The sequence below is a fragment of the Aulostomus chinensis genome, chromosome 14, assembly GCF_037954235.1.
Source record: "Aulostomus chinensis isolate RoL2024-O1b breed Wild chromosome 14, RoL_Achi_v1.0, whole genome shotgun sequence".
NCBI lineage: Eukaryota > Metazoa > Chordata > Actinopteri > Syngnathiformes > Aulostomidae > Aulostomus > Aulostomus chinensis.
The window spans coordinates 24,686,336-24,706,255 of NC_141333.1; the positions used below are offsets into that span (position 1 = coordinate 24,686,336).

General features: G+C 44.9%; 2 protein-coding genes across 5 annotated transcripts; both read left to right on the forward strand.

The window, feature by feature from the left end:
- Positions 1 to 1,753: 1,753 nt before the first annotated feature.
- On the forward strand, positions 1,754 to 7,013 carry rp2 (RP2 activator of ARL3 GTPase). 3 transcript variants are annotated; one of them, XM_086225212.1, is made up of 5 exons: positions 1,754 to 2,064; positions 3,075 to 3,743; positions 4,654 to 4,768; positions 5,900 to 5,985; positions 6,100 to 7,013. In XM_086225212.1, the coding sequence occupies exons 1-5, from the start codon at positions 1,900 to 1,902 to the stop codon at positions 6,181 to 6,183; spliced, it is 1,119 nt and encodes a 372-aa protein (XP_086081338.1). In that variant the 5' UTR covers positions 1,754 to 1,899; the 3' UTR covers positions 6,184 to 7,013. The 3 variants fall into 3 exon arrangements, with proteins under 3 accessions (XP_086081338.1, XP_086081340.1, XP_086081339.1); XM_086225214.1 differs by having other exon boundaries at positions 2,053 to 2,173; XM_086225213.1 differs by lacking the exon at positions 1,754 to 2,064 and adding an exon at positions 2,616 to 2,700.
- A 1,096-nt stretch (positions 7,014 to 8,109) lies between these two features.
- Positions 8,110 to 19,007, forward strand: jade3 (jade family PHD finger 3). Of its 2 annotated transcripts, none has more exons than XM_086224933.1 (11): positions 8,110 to 8,439; positions 10,598 to 10,657; positions 10,753 to 10,835; positions 10,910 to 11,067; positions 11,163 to 11,353; positions 11,471 to 11,682; positions 12,456 to 12,623; positions 12,705 to 12,821; positions 14,625 to 15,083; positions 16,073 to 16,190; positions 16,331 to 19,007. In XM_086224933.1, the coding sequence occupies exons 2-11, from the start codon at positions 10,609 to 10,611 to the stop codon at positions 17,116 to 17,118; spliced, it is 2,343 nt and encodes a 780-aa protein (XP_086081059.1). In that variant the 5' UTR covers positions 8,110 to 8,439; positions 10,598 to 10,608; the 3' UTR covers positions 17,119 to 19,007. The 2 variants fall into 2 exon arrangements, with proteins under 2 accessions (XP_086081059.1, XP_086081058.1); XM_086224932.1 differs by having other exon boundaries at positions 8,111 to 8,439; positions 16,310 to 19,007.
- The last annotated feature ends 913 nt before the right edge of the window (positions 19,008 to 19,920 follow it).

The following is a 19,920-nucleotide window of genomic DNA, read 5'->3' on the forward strand; positions in this document are numbered from 1 at the left end:
GCTGCTTGCTACTGTACTGTTCGTTTGCATCCAACATGAGGCAGCAGGGTAAGCTAGTAGAGGCAACTCCTCTATGAGCAATGAACAAAGGGCCAATCTGCTTTCCTTTGACTTTTTTTTTAATTAAAAGACCTGCGTGTATGTAGGTATGAGCAGTGTGTGTGTGTGTGTGTGTGTGTGTGTGTGTGTGTGTGCGTGTGTGTATGTGTGTGTGTGTGTGTGTGGGAGGGGGGGGTACTATAAGGCCTTTGGTTGCAGGTTTAAAGACAAACCCTCAGATATCTAATCACAGTTGTACTCATGATCATGTGCCAGCTGGGCCATAACCCATAAGTGATATTGTTCAGAAGTATTGTTTTTTGTATGTTTTTTTTTTTTTTACCAAATATAAAAGTCCATAAATATACTTAGAAAAAAAAGTGCAGGTTGAAATGTGTGTTGTAATGTGGAAGGTATCCCTGGAATTGATGATCTGTGACTGAGGACTTGACATCATTTTCAGATTATTTGTGAACCTTGACTTTCTCGCTCGCTTTCTCACATCCTGACGTTTGCTCTGGAGCCCCCAAACAGGTTAATCCGGCCTTGCCTCAGAGGAAAGACTCTGTACATGCTGTGGTCATGACTGCAGGCCATGGCCATTAGATTGTGGGAGTGAGAATGGGTCTCTTCAAATGACTCCAGAAGCAATATAGGCCCTAAAATACATTTAATTTGGGACCCAGTCAGACGTGTCTTATCATGGGGCAGATTAGTCTTCATAGCAATTAAAGAGGAAGGAAACAGATATTACCTTGCAGTAATTTAAGATTTAATTCTGACAGTGAGCTATTGTCTGACCTGTGTCTCACCCAGCATCTTGTCACACTGCATGTAATCACTCAGAGGCTGCATCAATAGAGCCTATACCCTCCCGTCTGCATGTTCAGTAGCATTCGTGTCCTGTATGAGATTACGTGGTTACACAGGATGAAAACATAGCCAAAAGCCAGTGCATCTTTCACAGAGGCATGACGGGGGATTACCTATTATTAGCCTGCCAAAGTAGCTTAAGTTGCAAGGTAATCTGATGTCTGCCTGGACATAGATTGACTGTATACTGTTTGTTGTATCAACAATACCTCAAAATTTCACAGCAAGATTGCAAAACACACAGAGACATCATGTTGCATGTTTTGATTCTATCTCAGCAGCGTTTTAAGCCATTTTTTTCCTTCATGACAGCTGTATTGAGACAGGGTAAATTTTCACTGTAAACTGCTTCTCTTTTTAAGGACAACACCTCGTGAGGTGTGACCGATGTTTGGTTAAGGAGGCGTTTGGGGAAGTTTGAAATTTTCACTAGCGTACCTTTTTACCTGGATTATTCTCTACCAGTGAAAACAGGTTGGGATGCCACTCTAATTCAACTGGTATGATGAATAACATACAACACGCGAGTGGACTGTTGCCGAACGGAAATAGACCAAATATGTTTATTTTAAACATTCTTGGTTGAAGGGGTGGTTGAACTGGCGAGTGACGCTGAATATGAATATTTAAAATTATTTGATTTCTAAGGATGAACCACACCAGGAATTACTTCGTATTTACGATGGTAGATTACGAAACAAGCATTACGATATGTGTTAAAATAAATTTCTGTCGGTGTACCTATAATTTGTATGTGTACTTGGACGCACCATGAGGGCGCGCCCCTTCCACGTGACGTCATCGCTCGGTGATTGGCGGTAACAACGTCATCCACACTCGTGATTGGTTGCGACACGAAGCTGGAAATCGGGAAGCATAAAAAAAGCCCTTGTCAACTGAAGTGCACGCAAGCTTCTGAGTCTCACCTCTTCTGCTCCTTCAAGCTAACCTGTCACTAACAATAACAATTACTTCGAAAACAGTAAAATGGGGTGCTTTTTTTCGAAAAAATCCAAAAGGAAGTCGTCCGAAAAAGAGGACCGTACGCCGACGACAACGACTGTTGAAACTACGACGACAAGCAACGCGGTTCCCCTTGGCAACAACACCGACGAGGCACCGAAGCAGTACAGCTGGGACAAGAGGGAGAAGGTAGCGCTAATGAGCGGTAACACGGACTAGAGAGCGGCAGCATTAATTATTCACTAATTTACCTCGTCCGCCTGCGTAACGCCCCTTGGATGTGTTAAGGGACACCCAGGTAGAGCGCTCGCTCACTGTCAGAAATTCAGTTACTGTTAGCCACGTTTAACTTGTGCTAAGGTAAAATAGAAGCTGCCCTTTAGGGGGCCCTAGATGAAAAAATATATAACTAAATCAGTCACTAAAGTGAAATGACGTAATGTGTGGATTTCCCCGTTGAGAAGGTAGAGTGTGTGTGTGTGTGTGTGTGTGTGTGTGTGTGTGTGTGTGTGTGTGTGTGTGTGTGTGTGTGTGTGTGTGTGTGTGTGTGTGAGAGAGAGAGAGAGAGAGAGAGAGAGAGTGTGATTGAACAACAGTAAAAGCAGCAGTTAATCATGGCACCCAACCGCTAAATATTCAGCTTTCCCTATCAGACACCTCCTGTGCGGCAACATCGGTCCTTCAAGTGGAGGCTCAACCCCCCCCCCCCCCCCCCTCTCTCTCTCTCTCTCTGTCCGTGTCGCCAGTGTTATCTCATTATCGGATTACTACACGACACCGGTCACTGTTCACAGCTCAACACGCTGTTCATGATTCGTGCAAAAGGTAACTATGGCTCTGTTTCCGCTCTGGCTCATGAGAGTTGAACCTTAAATGTAGACCACACGTACCACGTGTCTCATAATGCCTTACCTCACCCAGCAGCCGGATGTGAATTCTTAAAATAGTTTTAGGAGTAGGGTCAAATCACACATTGGCAATTCATAGAAAACACATATTCAGTGAAGCAGAACAGAAAGTGGCACGTTGTGTTTGACTGGTATTTACAGTGCAACAAGTTTTGCGTAGTTATTTTGGGGGGGATTCTATCTTACTTCAACAACCTTTTCTCGAATCGATACTCAAACTAATGCCACTGCAGTCGTATTTGAAATGCTAGTATTTCTGTTGATACTCATCACCTTGCTCTCTGTGTGCAGGTTGATCCCAAAGACTACATGCTGACAGGGCTCAAGGATGTAACGGTGGGGCGCCTACCGGGCAAACTGAAGGGCCAACAGTTCGTCATTCAAGAGTGTGAGAACTGCAACATCTACGTGTTCGACCACTCCGCCACGATCACCCTCGATGACTGTGTCAACTGCCGCATCGTTCTAGGACCCGTCAAAGGCAGCGTGTTTTTCCGAGACTGTAAAGACATCAAGTGTGTGGTGGCCTGTCAACAGTTCCGCACGCGAGACTGTAAAAAGATGGATGTGTTCTTGTGCTGTGCCACTCAGCCCATCATCGAGTCCTCTACGGGTATGAAATTTGCCTGCTTCCAGTACTACTACCCCGATCTGGCCTTCCACTTCAAGGACGCCGGGCTGAGTATATTCAACAACAACTGGAGCAACATACACGACTTCACGCCAGTGTCGGGGGAGAACAACTGGAGCTTGTTGCCAGAGACGGCAGCAGTTCAGGATTTTGTACCAGCCCCAGATTCTGAATCTGAGTTCAAGTCTGTTCGGGTCCTGACTGACTCTGCTCACAGCATTGTGCCTTTGACAAAAGGAGGGAGACGCAAGGACAGTGAAGAGTCCTGCCTCTTTGTTTTTTTTGCTGGGGAGTACACCACTGCAAATGCCCGCAAACTGATTGACGAGGTGAGGCCTGATAGAACGCGCGAGTACAAGGAGGAAGTTGGGATGGTGCCGAGAACAATAACACATTGATAAACCTTTGAGTGCCGTCAGTCTCCTGCTGGCTTTGAATGATAGCAGAGTGAATCGTAAAAGTCAAAACTGCGCCCCCCCTCCCCTCCCAAAAAAAAAAAATTTGTAGGTTTTTCAGCAAGAAAATAAGTTCAATCTTAAAATCCGAATGAACATAAAAAATCATTTTTAATGTTATTGATATCTAGTCAAGCCTCAGGGTGAGTGCTCCTCATCCGAGTCACGATCATTCCAAACATCAGAACACTTAACATCAAGGGTACATTAATTAGTTAATACTAAGTTGTCCAGGAGTGCTAATCAAGCATTATTTAAGAATAATTCATCATTTATTAATGATTGGGGAGCTTGTATCTTTGAAGGAACCCCTCACCCCAACCCCTTCCAGTGTTTCCATCCATCTGTGCTGTAACCTGTAAATGATTATCCTTAAGTTAATTATTAAATAACGATTCACTGAGAATTAACTTCCTTTTTTTATATTAATGTGCCCTTATTGTAGTGTCATCAAAGCATTCAGTTTTCTCCTCAGAAGTATAGACCGTGTAGGAGTGTTTAGTACGAGGTTTGTCCTCCTCTTTCGCTCTGAAAACCCGTCCAGCGCTCTGAGAGCGGAGGCTGAGCTGGCGGGTTGTTATTTAAACATTCCAGCCGTGTTTGTGTTGTTGCCCAAATACGGATTATTCCATCACATTAGCATGAGACCGAGTATGTAGTTACAAGCACTGCACTGACACATTTTTACAGCCTGTCTTCACTGTGTGTGGACGTGCAGGTTTCCTAATGTTCTCAGCAAACATTTGACGCTCGTGACATCACGTCTCCTGTCTCTAATACATAGGCCACGTCCAAAGGGTTTATGCTGATCCAGACCAAAGAAGTCTCAATGCGACCTGAAGATGTGAAGCGAGTGTTTCAGAACAACGCAGAGGACCTTGTGGAGTGGATCAGCAAAGGTACCCGTCTCTTCTTCGGTTCCCCCCTGCCTGTCATCATCAGCTAATCGTGGCTGAGCCTAGCCTGCTAGCGCTTCCCTCAGGGACTGTGATAACACGCTACATTGGCTACACCATGTTTGCACTAATAACTAATGAGAGTAAGAATCCAGCTCTGGTGAGCAGCAGAGCAGAATGAAATGGTTGCTGTGTGTTGGCAGGTTTTAATCGCTTTAAGTAACACTATTAACTAAAGGTACTCTGAAAGCTCAGACCTCTGCCAAGGTGAACTTTTGGCCCCTGGCACTTTGGTCAGCAGGCCCTCTCACCCCCACACATGCTGGAGTGTGTTGCTGTTCTGTTGCCCAAGAGGGAGCTGAAACATGTCATTTTAATTTATAAAGAAAATACTTCCTGTAACCACTAGTTGGCACTGTGACTAACTGAGGCTGAAGTTTGTGAAGATTGAACCATGAGGGACTCCACCGGCTGCAGTTTCTGGTTCAACGGTTGAATATCAGAATTGTTTGCTTTGAGGAAGTGACTTCATTTACAGGAACATGACAACATTTTGCTAACTGTCCTTCATTTTTTGGTCCCAGACAAGCAGATAAATACTCTGTGCATCACTGAGCTCCACTCTGGATGGCTGAGTGCTAGTTAGCCTAGCTGCAACGAACCCTAGCAGTTGGGGTGCGGATGTGGTCGTAGTTAACCTGGAGCTGTTTGACCCACTAGGTGGGGGATATCAAAGGGTTAAATAAACATGTACTTTATGATTCATTTGCCCCTTCATCTTCCGCTTTCATATCAAAATGTTTTTCTTTTTATATTCCTTTTTTCAACCCTAATACTTCTTCTTGATAGTGACTGTATTTCCTGTCAGAGCTCAGGGCCACCGCGTTATTCCTGTTTTCAGATGCTGAAATGGCTTGTGGCCTTCAAAGTCACATGATATTTATGATGACACCACTGCTGACTGACATTTCTTGTTCTGTTCTCAGTGAATCTACATTCAATCAGCAGTTAGTTTCACAAATGGCCACATTTCAGACAGCTGCTGTTCTTGTTTCCTAACTAAAGTGTGTGTTAAAATGTCGGTGATGTGGCAGTTGCATATTTGTTACTTACTCTTGTATCTTGTCTCTGGAGGTCCCGTCATTGCCCTGGAGCTGAATGGCGACGGAGTGGTGGAGGCTTGCAAGAACATTGCAAATGAGATGTTCAGTGGCACCAAGGTAAGCGTGCTGCGTTTGCTGCAACTCTTTTCTGGTTTTACTCTCAGAGGTTCACTTTCTCTAAGCATGCAGTACCTCCACCAAGCCTGGAACATTTATGTTTTTCCCATGCAGGTTTTTGTCTCTGACAACAAAAACACATCTTCTCGAGACGTGGACAACTTCTTCAACTTTGCGGACATGCAGATGGGCTTGTGAGCTAGTAGCTATCACTTGTTTTTATTCAAGATTTTTAATCTCCCTGATCTGTTTTTGTCCTATAGATATAGGGTGGAGTGGAAAATATGTAATGCTGCATTGTTAAAGCCTTTGATAGAACAATTCATCTCATCAGCCCCCACCACCCCCGACTTCTAAAAGTTAGGAGAGTAAAACTTTTGCTGTAAATTACATAACATCCATCAGTTGCTAACTAATTGTGCTGTGAATATTTATATTTCTCTGAATGTATCTGGTGTTTCTGTTGCTGTAAATGTGTTTGATTTTAATTTAAACTTTGTGTTTCTTTACTGCCTTGAACAATCCTGGCAGTGGGGAAAAAAGACATGAGCGCAGAGGGAATATATATATATATATATATATATATATATATATATATATATATATATATATATATATATATATATATATATATATATATATATATATATATATATATATATATATATATATATATATATATACATACACACAAATGTTTTAATCATGTTTTTAATCACGTTTATCTTTTGTAAAGACGTTCTGGTTTAGATAATGGCCTCTGTTGGTCTAAGCTGCGCGTATTTGGAACTTGCTGTGTAGTTAAAACGACATCTTTTCATGTCTGTCAGGCCAAAGTTCAGTTGTGAGAGATCTTGCTGTTCCTCCAAATGTAATAGACACTTGCTGGCTTTTTTATAGAGGGAATTCGCGTGATTTTTTTTAAATTTTGTAATATATTTTTTATTCTCTACTGAATGTTTTGTATAGAAACAAGTTGATGTTGGTCATTACAGTTTTTTTTTAGTAAAAGTTGCCTTTTGGTGTGATTTCTCCTTTTGAACTCATAATTGTGATGAATGAATGTGATGCTGAACATCGGCCACTTAAAAAAAACAACAACCTATATTTCATAAACATTGTTTAATAAATGACTGTCCTCCTGATTATATTTGATTTAAATAGTAATTGATAGCACATTCAAATGGTTTGACGGTCACATTTTCTCTAAAAAAGCTGGAAATGTAAATCCTCCACTCATCCAGTGTGTATGTTGTGTTCAACTGGTGAAAATACTTCATAAAAACTCACTCATCAATTCGTGAATTTCTGTCAGAGGTGTCATACGAAGCACATTTTTCAAAGTTAGATTTTAGTTGTCACATATGGCAAAAAAAAAGAATATATAAAAAAAAAAAAATCCCGCATGGCATTTTGGGTTTGAGCAGAATGATGTTGAGCGATGTGCTGGCCCCCTCCCATCCACAGCTCAGTTAGCAGCTTTCACTTCAGCTATCTGACTTCCACCTCCGTAGTTTCATCTCTCTATTATGGTTACTGTCGATTGATGCCTAAAAATACGTGACTGCACCCGCACTGCTTGTGTTTTTCATGTCTGATAAAACATGTCGCAGATTGCAGGTTTAGTTTAAAGTAGGGCTGCCAGATTGAAAAACAAAATCAAGTCCTCCTTGTATTTACTGATATTGTGACTGATATAAAAGGGAATTTCTACATTATTGTTCTTATATCGTTATGTCTATTGAATGATGATGTGTAATTTTTTAAGTATCATGTCAAGATGCTTCCGTAAGTCTTTAGAAGATCGCGTGTAGGGAGGACGTATCTGCAGCACCACGATATTTAATTAAAAATGGTATTTTGACTCTCAATTAGTCTTTAAAGTCTTTAACAAATATTTCACCCTCCTGTGATTTGAAAATTGCAGGAGATCATATTGTGGCTAATTTTGATTAATTTTGAGACCCTAGTTTAAGTTTCTAGTTTAAAACAATTGAAAATAATACCATCTTGTGGTGTATTTTTTTGGTATTTTTAAAAAGTCTGTTGTGTTTTTAAATGCACTTTTTTGTAGACCTTCTGTCTTTATGAAATGGTGGAGTCGATTTAAACGTTGCGGAACAACTGAAACACTCAGGCGCTTGTTTGGCTGTTGAGTTTGTTAGCAGTAGTGCTTCAATCTCACCCCTGTGCTCAAATCAAGCGCACCCAGCCAGGAGGGGAATCCGGCGGGATTTAGGACCCGGCGGGAGGCGCGGTACAATAGAGCTGTTGTGCCGTGGTGTGGTGGTGGACAGATTGCGACCCCGGAGATTCCCACTGTGGCGGGATACGAAACCCATAAATTTCACCTAAAGCCAGAAACAACCCCCGGTTTTGGTCGGTATGTGTGTGGGGGCTCGCGTGGACTGATATACGGGCGCAGGAGAGCGGACGGCAGCTACCGGACAGGAGGTAAGATGGTGGGAGTGGGAACAATATGCTCGTGTGTTCAGTGGGACTCAGTGTGCCAGGATTTGCCCTGGATGGTGTATCCAGGCCACGGGGCCTGCTCCCCTTTCCGATTCTCCGGGACTATTTCTGCTTCTACCTACATTAATACCTACGACCGTGGGGCAAACCGGGTCCGAATAGTTCCGTACTAGGAAAACTGACCCGAGTGAGTCTCACGGATACTCTTAATGGATCTAGGAAGTGACATCTTTGTATGACGGTGGCGCCCATGTTTGATTTCTCCACAGACTGCAGAACGCTACAGGCCTCCGTCTCCGCGTGTGTGTGTGTGTGTGTGTGTGTGTGCGCGCGTGTTTGGCGCCAAGGCTCCTTGGGCAGGGCAAGAGACGGTCTCGTTTAAAGGGCACTTTTTCCTCGTTAAGCACCCCATGCACAAGCAGCGAGGCCGAGTCCCAGCTAGCACCGACACATGAACGCCTCCCGTAGTCTAAAAACAGCCCGAGCACAAGGAAGAGAGGAATGTAAACAAAGCATAGACCGCCTCCAAAAAGTGCATATAACCCTCCAGGTCTGAGAAGTGAAGCCAATGCAGAAGAGCCTGCATTCTCTCTAGTGACCAGCAGGGGGATTACTGAAGCTTGTAGAGAAGTCTCTGAGAAAATGACTCTTAAATGGGGGCGGGCATGGGGAGGGCTTCCCTTGGCATACTTGTGGTGGAGTGTTCTGCATCTTCATATTTAGGTCCACGTGCCAAACTCAAGACCTGCCGAAAGCTCACAAATCAGGAGGTGACATCAACACACGCCCCTACCCCTTCCCTCCAGCGGAGAAGATGTATCCGGTTGGGAATGTTGTTATCAGGAGCTGATACCAGTGTAGTCACATTGGCTGACTTCATGCACGGACTGAAATAATGGTGCTGGTCCACGTGCCAGTCAAGGTTCCATACTGTAGCTGTTGCTGGGCCGTGGAATTCGCTGTTACGCGAGACACATTGCTGATCCATGCATACGTTAAAAACAATTACTGAGAAATGCATCTGGATAAACGTGTTTACATTTTGCTCAGTGAATGTAAGATAATACTGAGGAATTAGACCCGTGCAGATACGCACACTTACCTGCCTGGACATGAGGAAGCAGCTTGGGGGACTCAACAGGGTCACCACATCGTTTCCTGTTGCTGTGTGTGTATGAGAGGTTGAGGAGGTGCTTTTGTTTACTTGGCGAAGCAGCTGGTTTCACAAAGGAAACCAAGTTTAAAGTTTTGCGGATGTGTCTTGTTCGGACCAGTCAGCATCCTTTAGAGAGGATGGGGGCAGGGTTTATGTATGTGTATGACATCAGGACTGTTTGGTAAAGAGGCTCATTAAGAGGCCAGCATATTCTGCTCAGGCAGCGAATGGCTGCCGTAGCATACATAAGTCGTGACAGGATTTTATTGCAGTATCTTGTGACACGATATTGATACTTGGGGCAGGAACAGGTTGGGTAAAACCCATCCTGATGTATTGGTGTTTCAGATGAAATGTGCTGCCCTGTCAGCCAATCACCTGCCAGGTATTTACAGTCTCACAACAGTCTCTCCTTGACAGTTCTATGAAACGGAACATAACTACAAAGGTAGGTAACGTCTGTAGGCTCAGTCTGATCACGCCGTCTTAAGTTGGCGTTCTTCTATTTCGCGTCGACTCCTGGGTGAGGTGAAATGTGCTTCATGCCCCCCCCCCCACCCCTCCTGTTCTCATGGGGAATGTTCGGCATGTCCTGTCTGTTGAATCAGCGCACTGTATTGGGGGCTATAAGTTCTAGCCCTTAATGAGTGGTCTCGGGGGATCAGTAGGGTAAAGGCACACACTGTGAGACCCCCTGGGGTCTGTGTGTCAGGTTTGGTTCTTAAAACCAAACTAAGCACAGTAACTACACGCTCAGATGTTCGTTCATCTTCTGATTCGTTGGACTGACATGTTTTTCCTTTTTACAGGGATGAAATTAAGCAGTGAAGTGTTAACAGAGGAAACCATTAGCATGCTTTCACTTTAACATTTATGGTGAATAAATACTCGGGATCTTCTTCCACTTCCTCGATTGCTGTTTCTGCTTGAATCTTAAGGCCTCCCTGAGATGATCTCAAGTCTTCTAATCTTCTTCTCTTCCAGGATGTGACAGGATGAAACGTCTCAGGTCCTCAAGCAGCAGCGACAGTTCTGATAATGAGAGTGAGTCACCTACCTGAGAGACCCCATAATCGTGATTAACTTAAAAAAAAACAGGCTTTTGCTATCTTTTTTTTTTTTTTTTAAATTTGATTTAGGTCCCTCCACCTCCTTCTGCTCCTCCAACAAGTATGGCAGTAAACCAGGAACCCCCGCCTCCAACCCGAAGAAACCAGCTGAAGTAAGTTCCTGCCGCCATCACACACATTGCTGCTCAACATCAGGACTGCTGTCTGATCGAACTGGGTCCCGTAGGTTTTCAGAAAAGACCTGATCAGTGCTATGAAGCTGCCTGACTCCCACCACGTCTCCCCAGAAGACTACTACCTGCTGGCAGACACCTGGAAGCAGGAGTGGGAGAAAGGAGTCCAGGTGCCAGCAAGTCCCGACACCATCCCACAGCCTTCAGTCAGGTGACACCTAAAGCTGCTGCTGTGCTATCAGACTACTGGGGCTCTCGCAGCCTTCGAGAGGTGTGCAGCGCTGACAGATTTTGTCCTGTGTGTAGAGTTATTGCAGAGAAGGTAAAGGAAGTGCTTTACAGCCACCAGAGGAAGTACATCCAGAGTTTCAGTCAGGAGTCAGCTGAACCTGGCAATGTCAACATCAAAGAGCTGGCCGAGGCCATGTGTCGCTACGATCTGGATGACACGGACCTGTACTGGCTGCGCGCTCTCAACAGAGAGCTAGCGTGCATGGGTAAGCAGCAGGATTCAAAAGGAATAATACATGCTTACGTTCAGTGAATCTGGACAGTCTGACTCTCTGTGCTGGAAGTTCCAAGGTTTAGATTCTGATACCTCACCTGTGTTCCAGGGGAGCAGCCCATAGATGAGCTGACAATGGAGCGCGCCATGGAGGCCCTGGAGAGGCAGTGCCATGACAACATGAATCACGCCATCGAGACGGTGGAAGGACTGGGGATTGAATACGACGAGGACGTCATCTGTGATGTGTGCCGCTCCCCCGACAGTGAGGAGGGGAACGACATGGTGTTCTGTGACAAGTGCAACATCTGTGTGCACCAGGTAGACATGACCACGCCCCCCAGTCAGTTGATTAGTAACAACATTCATCAACCACTGCTACTTTTAAAGAAAATTGATGAAAGCGCCAGCCACTTATATTCAGCTTGAAGCTAAACGTGGCTTCGCCCACGACTACAAACAACAACAAAACTGCTCTAAATGTCTGTTCACAAACTCTCAAGCGTGTCGTTCTATGTGATCCAGGTCTTCTTTATCCTGCTGTTTGCTCAGTAATCCACAAACACTTTGATTTGAGCTAAAAATAAGCTAATTATTACATTTCCAGTTAATTGCTATCATGAACGAGTGCAGATGAAAGCCAGCAATGAGTTCAACTGAATGCACCAGGATGTGGATTATACCTGAGCTTGTAAAGTGCCATTTTAGAGAGTTTTGCTGTTGCTGGTGGATGGTGTCTATGAGGTGCCGTTAGCCTCAAGCTAAATGTGCATCGCTGTTTTTTTTTCTACATTCTGGAATTGCAAAGAAATGTTGCAGTACAGAAAAAAAAATCTGAACTCAAGACATCTATTATTGACTTCTTGAAAGGCAACTTTCTGAAACAGTTGTCATCCTCCTTTGAGACAGACGAGAGGATGGATTAATTGCTGTGTTCCTTAATCAGAACTTCCCCCAAATGTAATGGGCTCTTCCTCACCTGTGCTCCACCCTTCCAGCAACCTTCCCCAGCATGTCAGTAAAGAATCCCAGTCCCACACTGAAGAGGTTTAGCATCAGTCAACGTAACACTCAAGCTGCTCCTCTCCCCGCAGGCCTGCTACGGCATCGTCAAAGTGCCTGTTGGAAACTGGCTGTGTCGGACGTGTGTCCTCGGCATCGACCCCCAGTGCCTTCTGTGTCCCAAGAAGGGTGGTGCCATGAAGGCCACCCGTGCGGGCACCAAGTGGGCTCATGTAAGCTGCGCCCTGTGGATACCAGAGGTAAATCTTTCTACTGCCCTTAGAATGGAGGCACTGTGGATTTTAGGTCATCCTCTCGTGTCATGTCGTCCTCTCATGTAGGTGAGCATCGCTTGTCCTGAGAGGATGGAGCCCATCACCAAAGTCTCCCACATTCCCCCCAGCCGCTGGTCTCTCATCTGCAGTCTGTGTAAAATGAAGACGGGTGCTTGCATCCAGGTGAGTGACCACCTGTGCCACCATTCAGTGCCACAGTCACCCTCGATGTGGCTTTAAAAAGGCCGAGGGCTGCAACCAAGTTCCATAACATAGAAAATTATCACAGCATCTCCTTAACCCTTGGTATAAAAAGGAGTTTTTTCCTGTGCACTCACATGCATCCAACTGCTGCAGGTTGTTTAAAAAAAATTGCCTACGAATACCGTTTAATATATTATTATTTATTTAATTATAGTCATAAAACGGAGCTGTTTTATGGCAATAATGCATCTCATCACTGGCCTCCGACCACTAAAGCTGAAAAGAAGGGGAAGTTGTGATGCTGATGAATTGCCAGTTTGCAGAACATGTTCGCTTTTCTCTAAAACACAAGTACACGGGGTGACGTTAGCATGTTTGAAGTCGTCGTACAGTACAAAAAAGAATTCAATGATCATTTAGCCTCAAATGCATAAGAAGGTAGTTTATAGATGTCAGGTGAGAAAAGTCCTTCATCTATGGTTTCTCCAGCTCTTTATCCTGTCAGGTTTCAAGTGGGTGGAGTTAATTCAACATGTGTTAAAAATGTAACCTGCTAAATAACCCCCTACGCTTCTGCTTCCTGTATCCCACTGTTAAAAGTTGCTAAGCTATGCTAACCGGTTGCTCGGTTTAAATATGCTGTTGGAAGTGGAAAAGACTGTGCCATAGAAATAATACAGCAATATATCTATTCCAGTGTACTCAGTAAGTATCCAGCCCCTGGTATCAATGCCATATCGCATTGAATCCTACAACAATCGTAGTGTAGTATGAAGAGATCTCCGTTCGTCCTCCCCGTTCCACTTACTCCTCGCGGGGGGGCTGAATCAATGTGATCTTGCACACGGCAACAGAAAATTTCCATGCAGAGATCGACAGGGGTCGATAATCGGCTTCGGTTTTTCATATTTTCTCATTTTATACAAACATCACCTTGGCTACCATCCTCTTTTTTCTATGTTAAAAACCAGCACCACACTGCCATTACAGTCCACATGGTGGTGGAAGGCGCAACTGATTTGGATTAACGTGACATCCACGGTTTTATCACAGCAGTTACAAACTCTTAGTTGTTGTCACGTAGCAACCACAACGATGCAGACACACTCCTGGTCATACAACAGCGTAACATGGATGTGTCGTGGCTTGGGAAGACGTCACATGTAGGCTAACTACACACACGTGTTTAAGGAAGGAGCAAATGAGTCCCCCATTGATACAGACTTCCATTCTCTTCGTGGCGTAATCATCGACTCCTTCTGGTACATGTCATGTCCTCAAGTACCTGTTCTGATGCGGTACCTCAGTACTTTAATATGTTTGCACATTTCTTGTGCTATAATTTAGTTTGGATGCAGTACAACAAGTGGTGTGTGTGTGTGTGTGTGTGTGTGTGTGTGTGTGTGTGCATTTAGTACACACACATATATCTCCTTGGTCTGCAAGGTCACAACAAGCATATTTTCTCAACTCTGCATGTAGTTGTGATGCCGATATCCCTGGTTATGACCTCACGAGGCTAAAACCCTATTGTGACCCATGTATGTGCTGGCAGCTACATGTCAGTGTGTTCAGTACAAGTATACAACTGTGCTACTTTGCAAATACCGTTCTAATACATAGGACTGTTCAATGAAATAGGTTTTGCCTGGCTTTTTTTCAAGAAGTCGTAACTGTAATGCACGTATTATCACGTTAGCCAGGTGGTGGAGCGTGAGCTGTGTTTTCGGCTCTATTTAAGTTGCTGTTGCTGTAATCCCGCCTGTTCCTCTCGTTCCACAGTGCTCGGTTAAGAACTGCACCACTCCTTTCCATGTAACGTGTGCCTTTGAGCACAGCTTGGAGATGAAGACCATCCTCGACGAAGGGGACGAAGTCAAGTTCAAGTCTTACTGCCTCAAGCACAGCAAGTCCAAAACTGGAGAGTCTGGTCTAAGTCCCGCTCGCTCGAAGCCCCCCGTTGAGGCTGGGAAGGTGGGCCAGCGGGCTCTGAGACTGCAAGAGCTGGAGGAGGAGTTCTACACTCTGATCCATGTGGAGGAGTTGGCTGAGGCCCTGGGGCTCTCCCAGCACCTGGTGGACTTCATCTATCAGTACTGGAAGATGAAGAGGAAGAGTAACTTCAACAAAGCTCTGCTGCCCCCAAAAGAGGAGGAGGAGAATCTGGTGCTGCAGCCTCAGGAGGACAGCATCCACACACGCATGCGGATGTTCATGCACCTGCGGCAGGATCTGGAGAGGGTGGGTGCTTTTCCCACACTGCAGTGTGTTGGATTGTAGTGCTGAGTCGGGATGTTTCTGTTTGCAGAGCATTTCTCAGTTCAGACTGTGTATGATAACCTTGCTTTAATCGGTGTGAAGATTTCTCAGTGGTTGCTGTGAACACTGAATGAACAGGCCCGTTCAGCACATTCTTTACGTTTCATTTTTGTGTCATCAAAAACGACCACAAACCTCTGCGCGTGTAACAGGGACAGAAAAATGAAACGGCACATCCAGCTATAATTAGAGAAGGTAAAGAATCTCCCAGCGGGACCTCTCACAATCCACATCAATCCCTTTTTCGTGTCAAACCACATTTAATCAAATCGACCCAAACAAGTCTGCACACAAAAACCCAGACCTGCGGTGAGAGCTGGAGGGCTTGTGAAGCGAGGCAGTAAAATGGATGGGAGACAGGATCGTGGAGGCAAACGCACTGCAGGCGGCGGTAGAGCAGCCAAACGGGGAGTGATTTATGTCCCAGGAAATGGTGACCTGACACATAAAGCCAAGGCCACACTAGGATGGCTTCACAACAGCTGTGTTCATGCCCGGAAGTGGGTCCATATGCCAGACTAGTCCAGGATTCATTGAAGTAACAAAAAATAGAAACGCAATCGTGCACTTTTATTTTCAAACGGATCCATATGCTGTTATGTTGCATTTATCGAGAAATTAATGAAAATGTCAACAACAACAGCAGCCTCATAATAGTAACAATGAAAGAAGAAAAATGGGTCAGTGGGTTTGTCTCTGGGCCACAATCCATCTTTGCTCTTCATGTTAATTAAAAGAGTTTTTGCACATTCCTGTTGAAAAACAAGCCAACCTCAGAGGGAGTCATGAAAAGTGAGTAATAAAAAGTTTCAGGGATCGAATGTCACAACTGCTTCACACACAGTGGCGAGTACATGTTGTGCGTCCAGCTCTATTTGTCTGTGACGTTTTTGTCTCTTTTGCCTGAGCAGGTGAGGAATCTGTGTTACATGGTGAGCCGGCGGGAGAAGCTGAAGCTGCTGCAGAACAAGGCTCAGGAGCAGATGTTCAACATGCACGCGAAGCTCATCAACCAGGAGATCTCTGCTGGTGAGTCGTGTGATGCGTTTCGCCTCGTGGTGACTTTATTACCGTGCGTGTGTTTTTGTCATCGTAACGATGTTAATCTTGAGTTTACTCTGAATTGCTGTTTGTTTGTTTATCTGAAGGCCTCCCTGCTTCATTTCCAGTGGAGACTCTGCTGTTCCGTCCTCCTCCAAGGATCACTCTGAAGTTGAAAATGCCCAAAGCCTCAAGTCTGGGAAATGGGAACACCAGTTCCAAATCTGGCAACGGGCCTCTGTGCCCGGACAACAGTGGAAATGTTAGCGAGCGTGCTGCTGAGGGCTTGGGGCAGGGGAAGCCTCAGCTGCGTGGACATAGTCGGAGAGAGGAGCGTTCCAATGGCCGTCTGTCCACCTCAAGCCACTTGACAAGCTCAGTGTTACCCGTTAAACCAAGCGGCAAACCGTTGGCTCTCCATGCTGCGCTCCACGGTCACTCGTCCAACAGCAATGGCAAATTTGACCAAGAACGGGCGTGCGTAGCCAAATCTAACGGTCTCCTGGAGAAGTTTGTGGCCCAGAAGGATATTTCTTGCCAGACGCCCAGTGAAAAAGATGTTTCTAACGAGGCATTGGACAAGGGCGGCTTCCGGAAGTCTGCCATGGAGCACTTTGGCAGGTCCTTCAAGGAAGCCACCATTAACTTAGTACGGACCACAGAGGACCTGCGGGCCTCTGACAAACTGTCCCGTAAGGGCTGGGTCAAGCCCGTGTCTGAACACAAAGCGAAAAGCACGCGCTCGTACCACGACAGTGACGGTTACTGTCCCGACCTGGAGCTCAGTGACTCCGAACCAGAGGCTAAAGGGAGGCACCGGAGGCATGTTGGGCTACCACAGCCAGACACTCCAAGGAGGGACTGTCAGAAAGGGGTCAGTCGAGGGAAGCTGGCCAGACACAACATGCAGAGGTGACAGCTGTTTGGGTACACTGCCGCCGGTCTCCACTCCACGTCTGGTGTTCTCTCAGAATGCTGCGCCGCCTCTGTGACCACATCTCTATCAGGGACCAGACCATGCCACGGTGCCCACAGCGCTGGCAACAGGAATCAGAAGATACATCAGGGGGATTGTTGCTGTGAAGCATTTCAGTGTTTACATGCACCCTAATATTCTGCTACTATTCCAAAAATGACAATATTCTGAATTTAAGGGTCACGTAATCAGCTAATTCCACTTGAGCGTTCTTGTTTTTTTCAAATGTAGCATTTTCCTATGAATTGGTGGGATGTGCCAGTGTTTGTTGCATGTAGGAACATTCTTTGGATGTGTTTTCTGGCATATTCAGAACATGCATCAGGGGGTTTTACAGCACTTTGTGAACACAAAAACCTTTTACCTATTTTATGGCCATACCTGTAAATGCGCCTGCTTATTGCTGCCATGTACAAGCAATATAACTGTCATCCAGCTTCCAGAAATACATTCACATCATCGGGGCAAGAAAGCGGTGCAACAGGGCACTTCCTTTCTGCCGTGAACATACATTAGGAGAAATGATGCTGGAAAATCTCAGTGGATAACACTTAACCTCACAGGAGAGAAATGAGGGTAGACTTCAGTTCCTCCCTCAGTTTGGCAGACGAATCTACTTGGTTGGAATTTCCATGGTTGCATGTAAATACGAGTCTTAGTAGAGCATTCATGTTCTGTAGCCATGTGGACAGTTTAGTCGGAATATTGTGATTTTTGGAGTAAAGGCGTAAACCAGGGTAATAATGGAAAATAGAGTGCATGGAAATGTTTGAGACGAACACAAGTGTCAGTCTGAGATTATCGTGCTCGCTTGTCATTGTTTTCAGCGTTATGTTTGTCCAGCGTCGTATCAGACATCCCCACAGCCCTCAAATGAAACGTGTGCATTTGATTTGAACATAAATAAGGTCCCACTGTTGACGCCCAAGTGTCGTGGTGGCTGTAAATTCAACTGACGTGCCAGGCAGACATTTTGTTGAGAATTCTAGCCACCGCTACACCTGCTGAACTCTGTTACAGTTCAACCTGCGTTCTCACAGGTGATAAAATGACTTCTTACATTGGTCAAGTAGCGGAGTCAGAAACCATGCCTTCCGGGTGGAGGAGTAGATGCATAGTTTACAGGTTACGTGATTTTGTGTATCCTGAAAATGATGTATACTGACATAAAAGGAAAGACTGACACTGAATCATGTCACCGTCAGGGGTCACAACGAAAGATATTTGTCTAAAAATGATCTCGCATATTTGCTGTTAGCCGTCTCCCTGACGGGTAACGACCCGGCTGAACGGTTTACTGGAACTGGATACTGTGATCATGCTGTTTGATACAAACCAAGTAAGCAAAGTGGTGACAAGTAAGACACAAAACCTGGTTATTTCATACATTGAACGCCAAATGTGTGGAATGCATCGGTGTCTACGGAGTCTTCACACAGACAACAGAAGTAAGATCGGGGTTTTGAAACAGAAAACATCTGGCCAAAGAATCAGTCAGCAGACATTTGCTGCGCCCAGATGTGCACTGACCTATTTAGGTGTAATGAGCCAGTTACATGAAGTCAAACCTGTATTTCACTTCACAAATACATACTGAACATTCCAAGCTGGGCGGCGGAGAGCTGCTCGTCTAACTGCTCAACTAATCACCAGTTTATAAAGCAGTTAACCGGGCAACTCGTCACCTCCTGAGAGGCATAAATGAAAAGACTAAAAACGCTCTGTTGGAATTTTGTTTCTCATGAAACTGCAGGCAGTGGCGCTGTTGTGACTGAAGTGGACAGTTGAACACAAACATTCAGAAACTTGTTTTCCAGTGAAACAATAAAGACCACATTTTAAAAGTAATTGGGTTCTTTGTGTCAACAAATGCAAGGACTTCATATCCGTACTTCCATTATAGCCACAAGCACAGGCACAGCTAGCATTAATTCAGGGGGTTCACTGAAACCCCTGGAGGCTTTCGCCTAGAATGCATGTTGAAATTTAGTTTCTTCTTCATTTGGTATATTAATCGGGACAGTAAAAAGCACTTCCTGGTGTCCCAATGATAATTTTATTATAAACCCTGTTTTACATGTCTCAGTTCCTCTCCAGGTTCTTGTAATCCCCTGTCAGTGCCCGGTCATCTCGTTGACACTGGCTAATGGCTAACTGTTAGCATAAGATGTCTGAGCTGTGAGTCTGAACAACTGAAACAGTTCTGTCACGTGTGAAGTGTGATCATCGCTAGTTGTTATCTTGTTGTGAAAGATTAACTGTAGGTGAAATAAGAAACACTGCCTGCCACTCAAGCTTCGTCAGCTAACAGTGAGCCAAAAGCAGTTAGCCGGCATGAGCAGGTACTGTCTGCACCTGCGCTACATGAGTTTTTCCACATGTGCAGAACAGATCCAGCGTTCCAGCCATGCCAGTGCAGTGTACAAATAAGAGGACCAACTAAATGAAACAGGGCCATGATTAATGTTATTAATTACCCCTTTAGTCAGTACAAACAAGAAGCTTCCCGCAAAGGCTTTGGAGATGGTAGTACGAGTGTGAGGGGAACCGAGAGAACGTTAAGAACAATAGGTGCCATATTGTTCTTAGGATGGAAAGATAGATGGCGGCATTGCTACACTCTTAGCAACCTAAACTACCACTGAGCTAGCTTCAGGTTCTGTGTGTGGATGTGTTTGTGTGTGTGTGGCTTTTCAAAGCACAGAATAATGCCTCTTTTCAGTTTTGGGGTCTCATTGAGGT

Bases quoted from the DNA above. Each gene is read 5' to 3' on its own strand.
- jade3 (XM_086224932.1), top strand. From the start codon at position 10,609: ATGAAACGTCTCAGGTCCTCAAGCAGCAGCGACAGTTCTGATAATGAG. The intron at 11,068-11,162 runs GTGACACCTAAA...TCCTGTGTGTAG, and splicing joins ATCCCACAGCCTTCAGTCAG to AGTTATTGCAGAGAAGGTAA. The intron at 15,084-16,072 runs GTGGGTGCTTTT...TTGCCTGAGCAG, and splicing joins TGCGGCAGGATCTGGAGAGG to GTGAGGAATCTGTGTTACAT.
- rp2 (XM_086225212.1), top strand. From the start codon at position 1,900: ATGGGGTGCTTTTTTTCGAAAAAATCCAAAAGGAAGTCGTCCGAAAAA. The intron at 3,744-4,653 runs GTGAGGCCTGAT...TCTAATACATAG, and splicing joins CCCGCAAACTGATTGACGAG to GCCACGTCCAAAGGGTTTAT. The intron at 4,769-5,899 runs GTACCCGTCTCT...TTGTCTCTGGAG, and splicing joins TGTGGAGTGGATCAGCAAAG to GTCCCGTCATTGCCCTGGAG.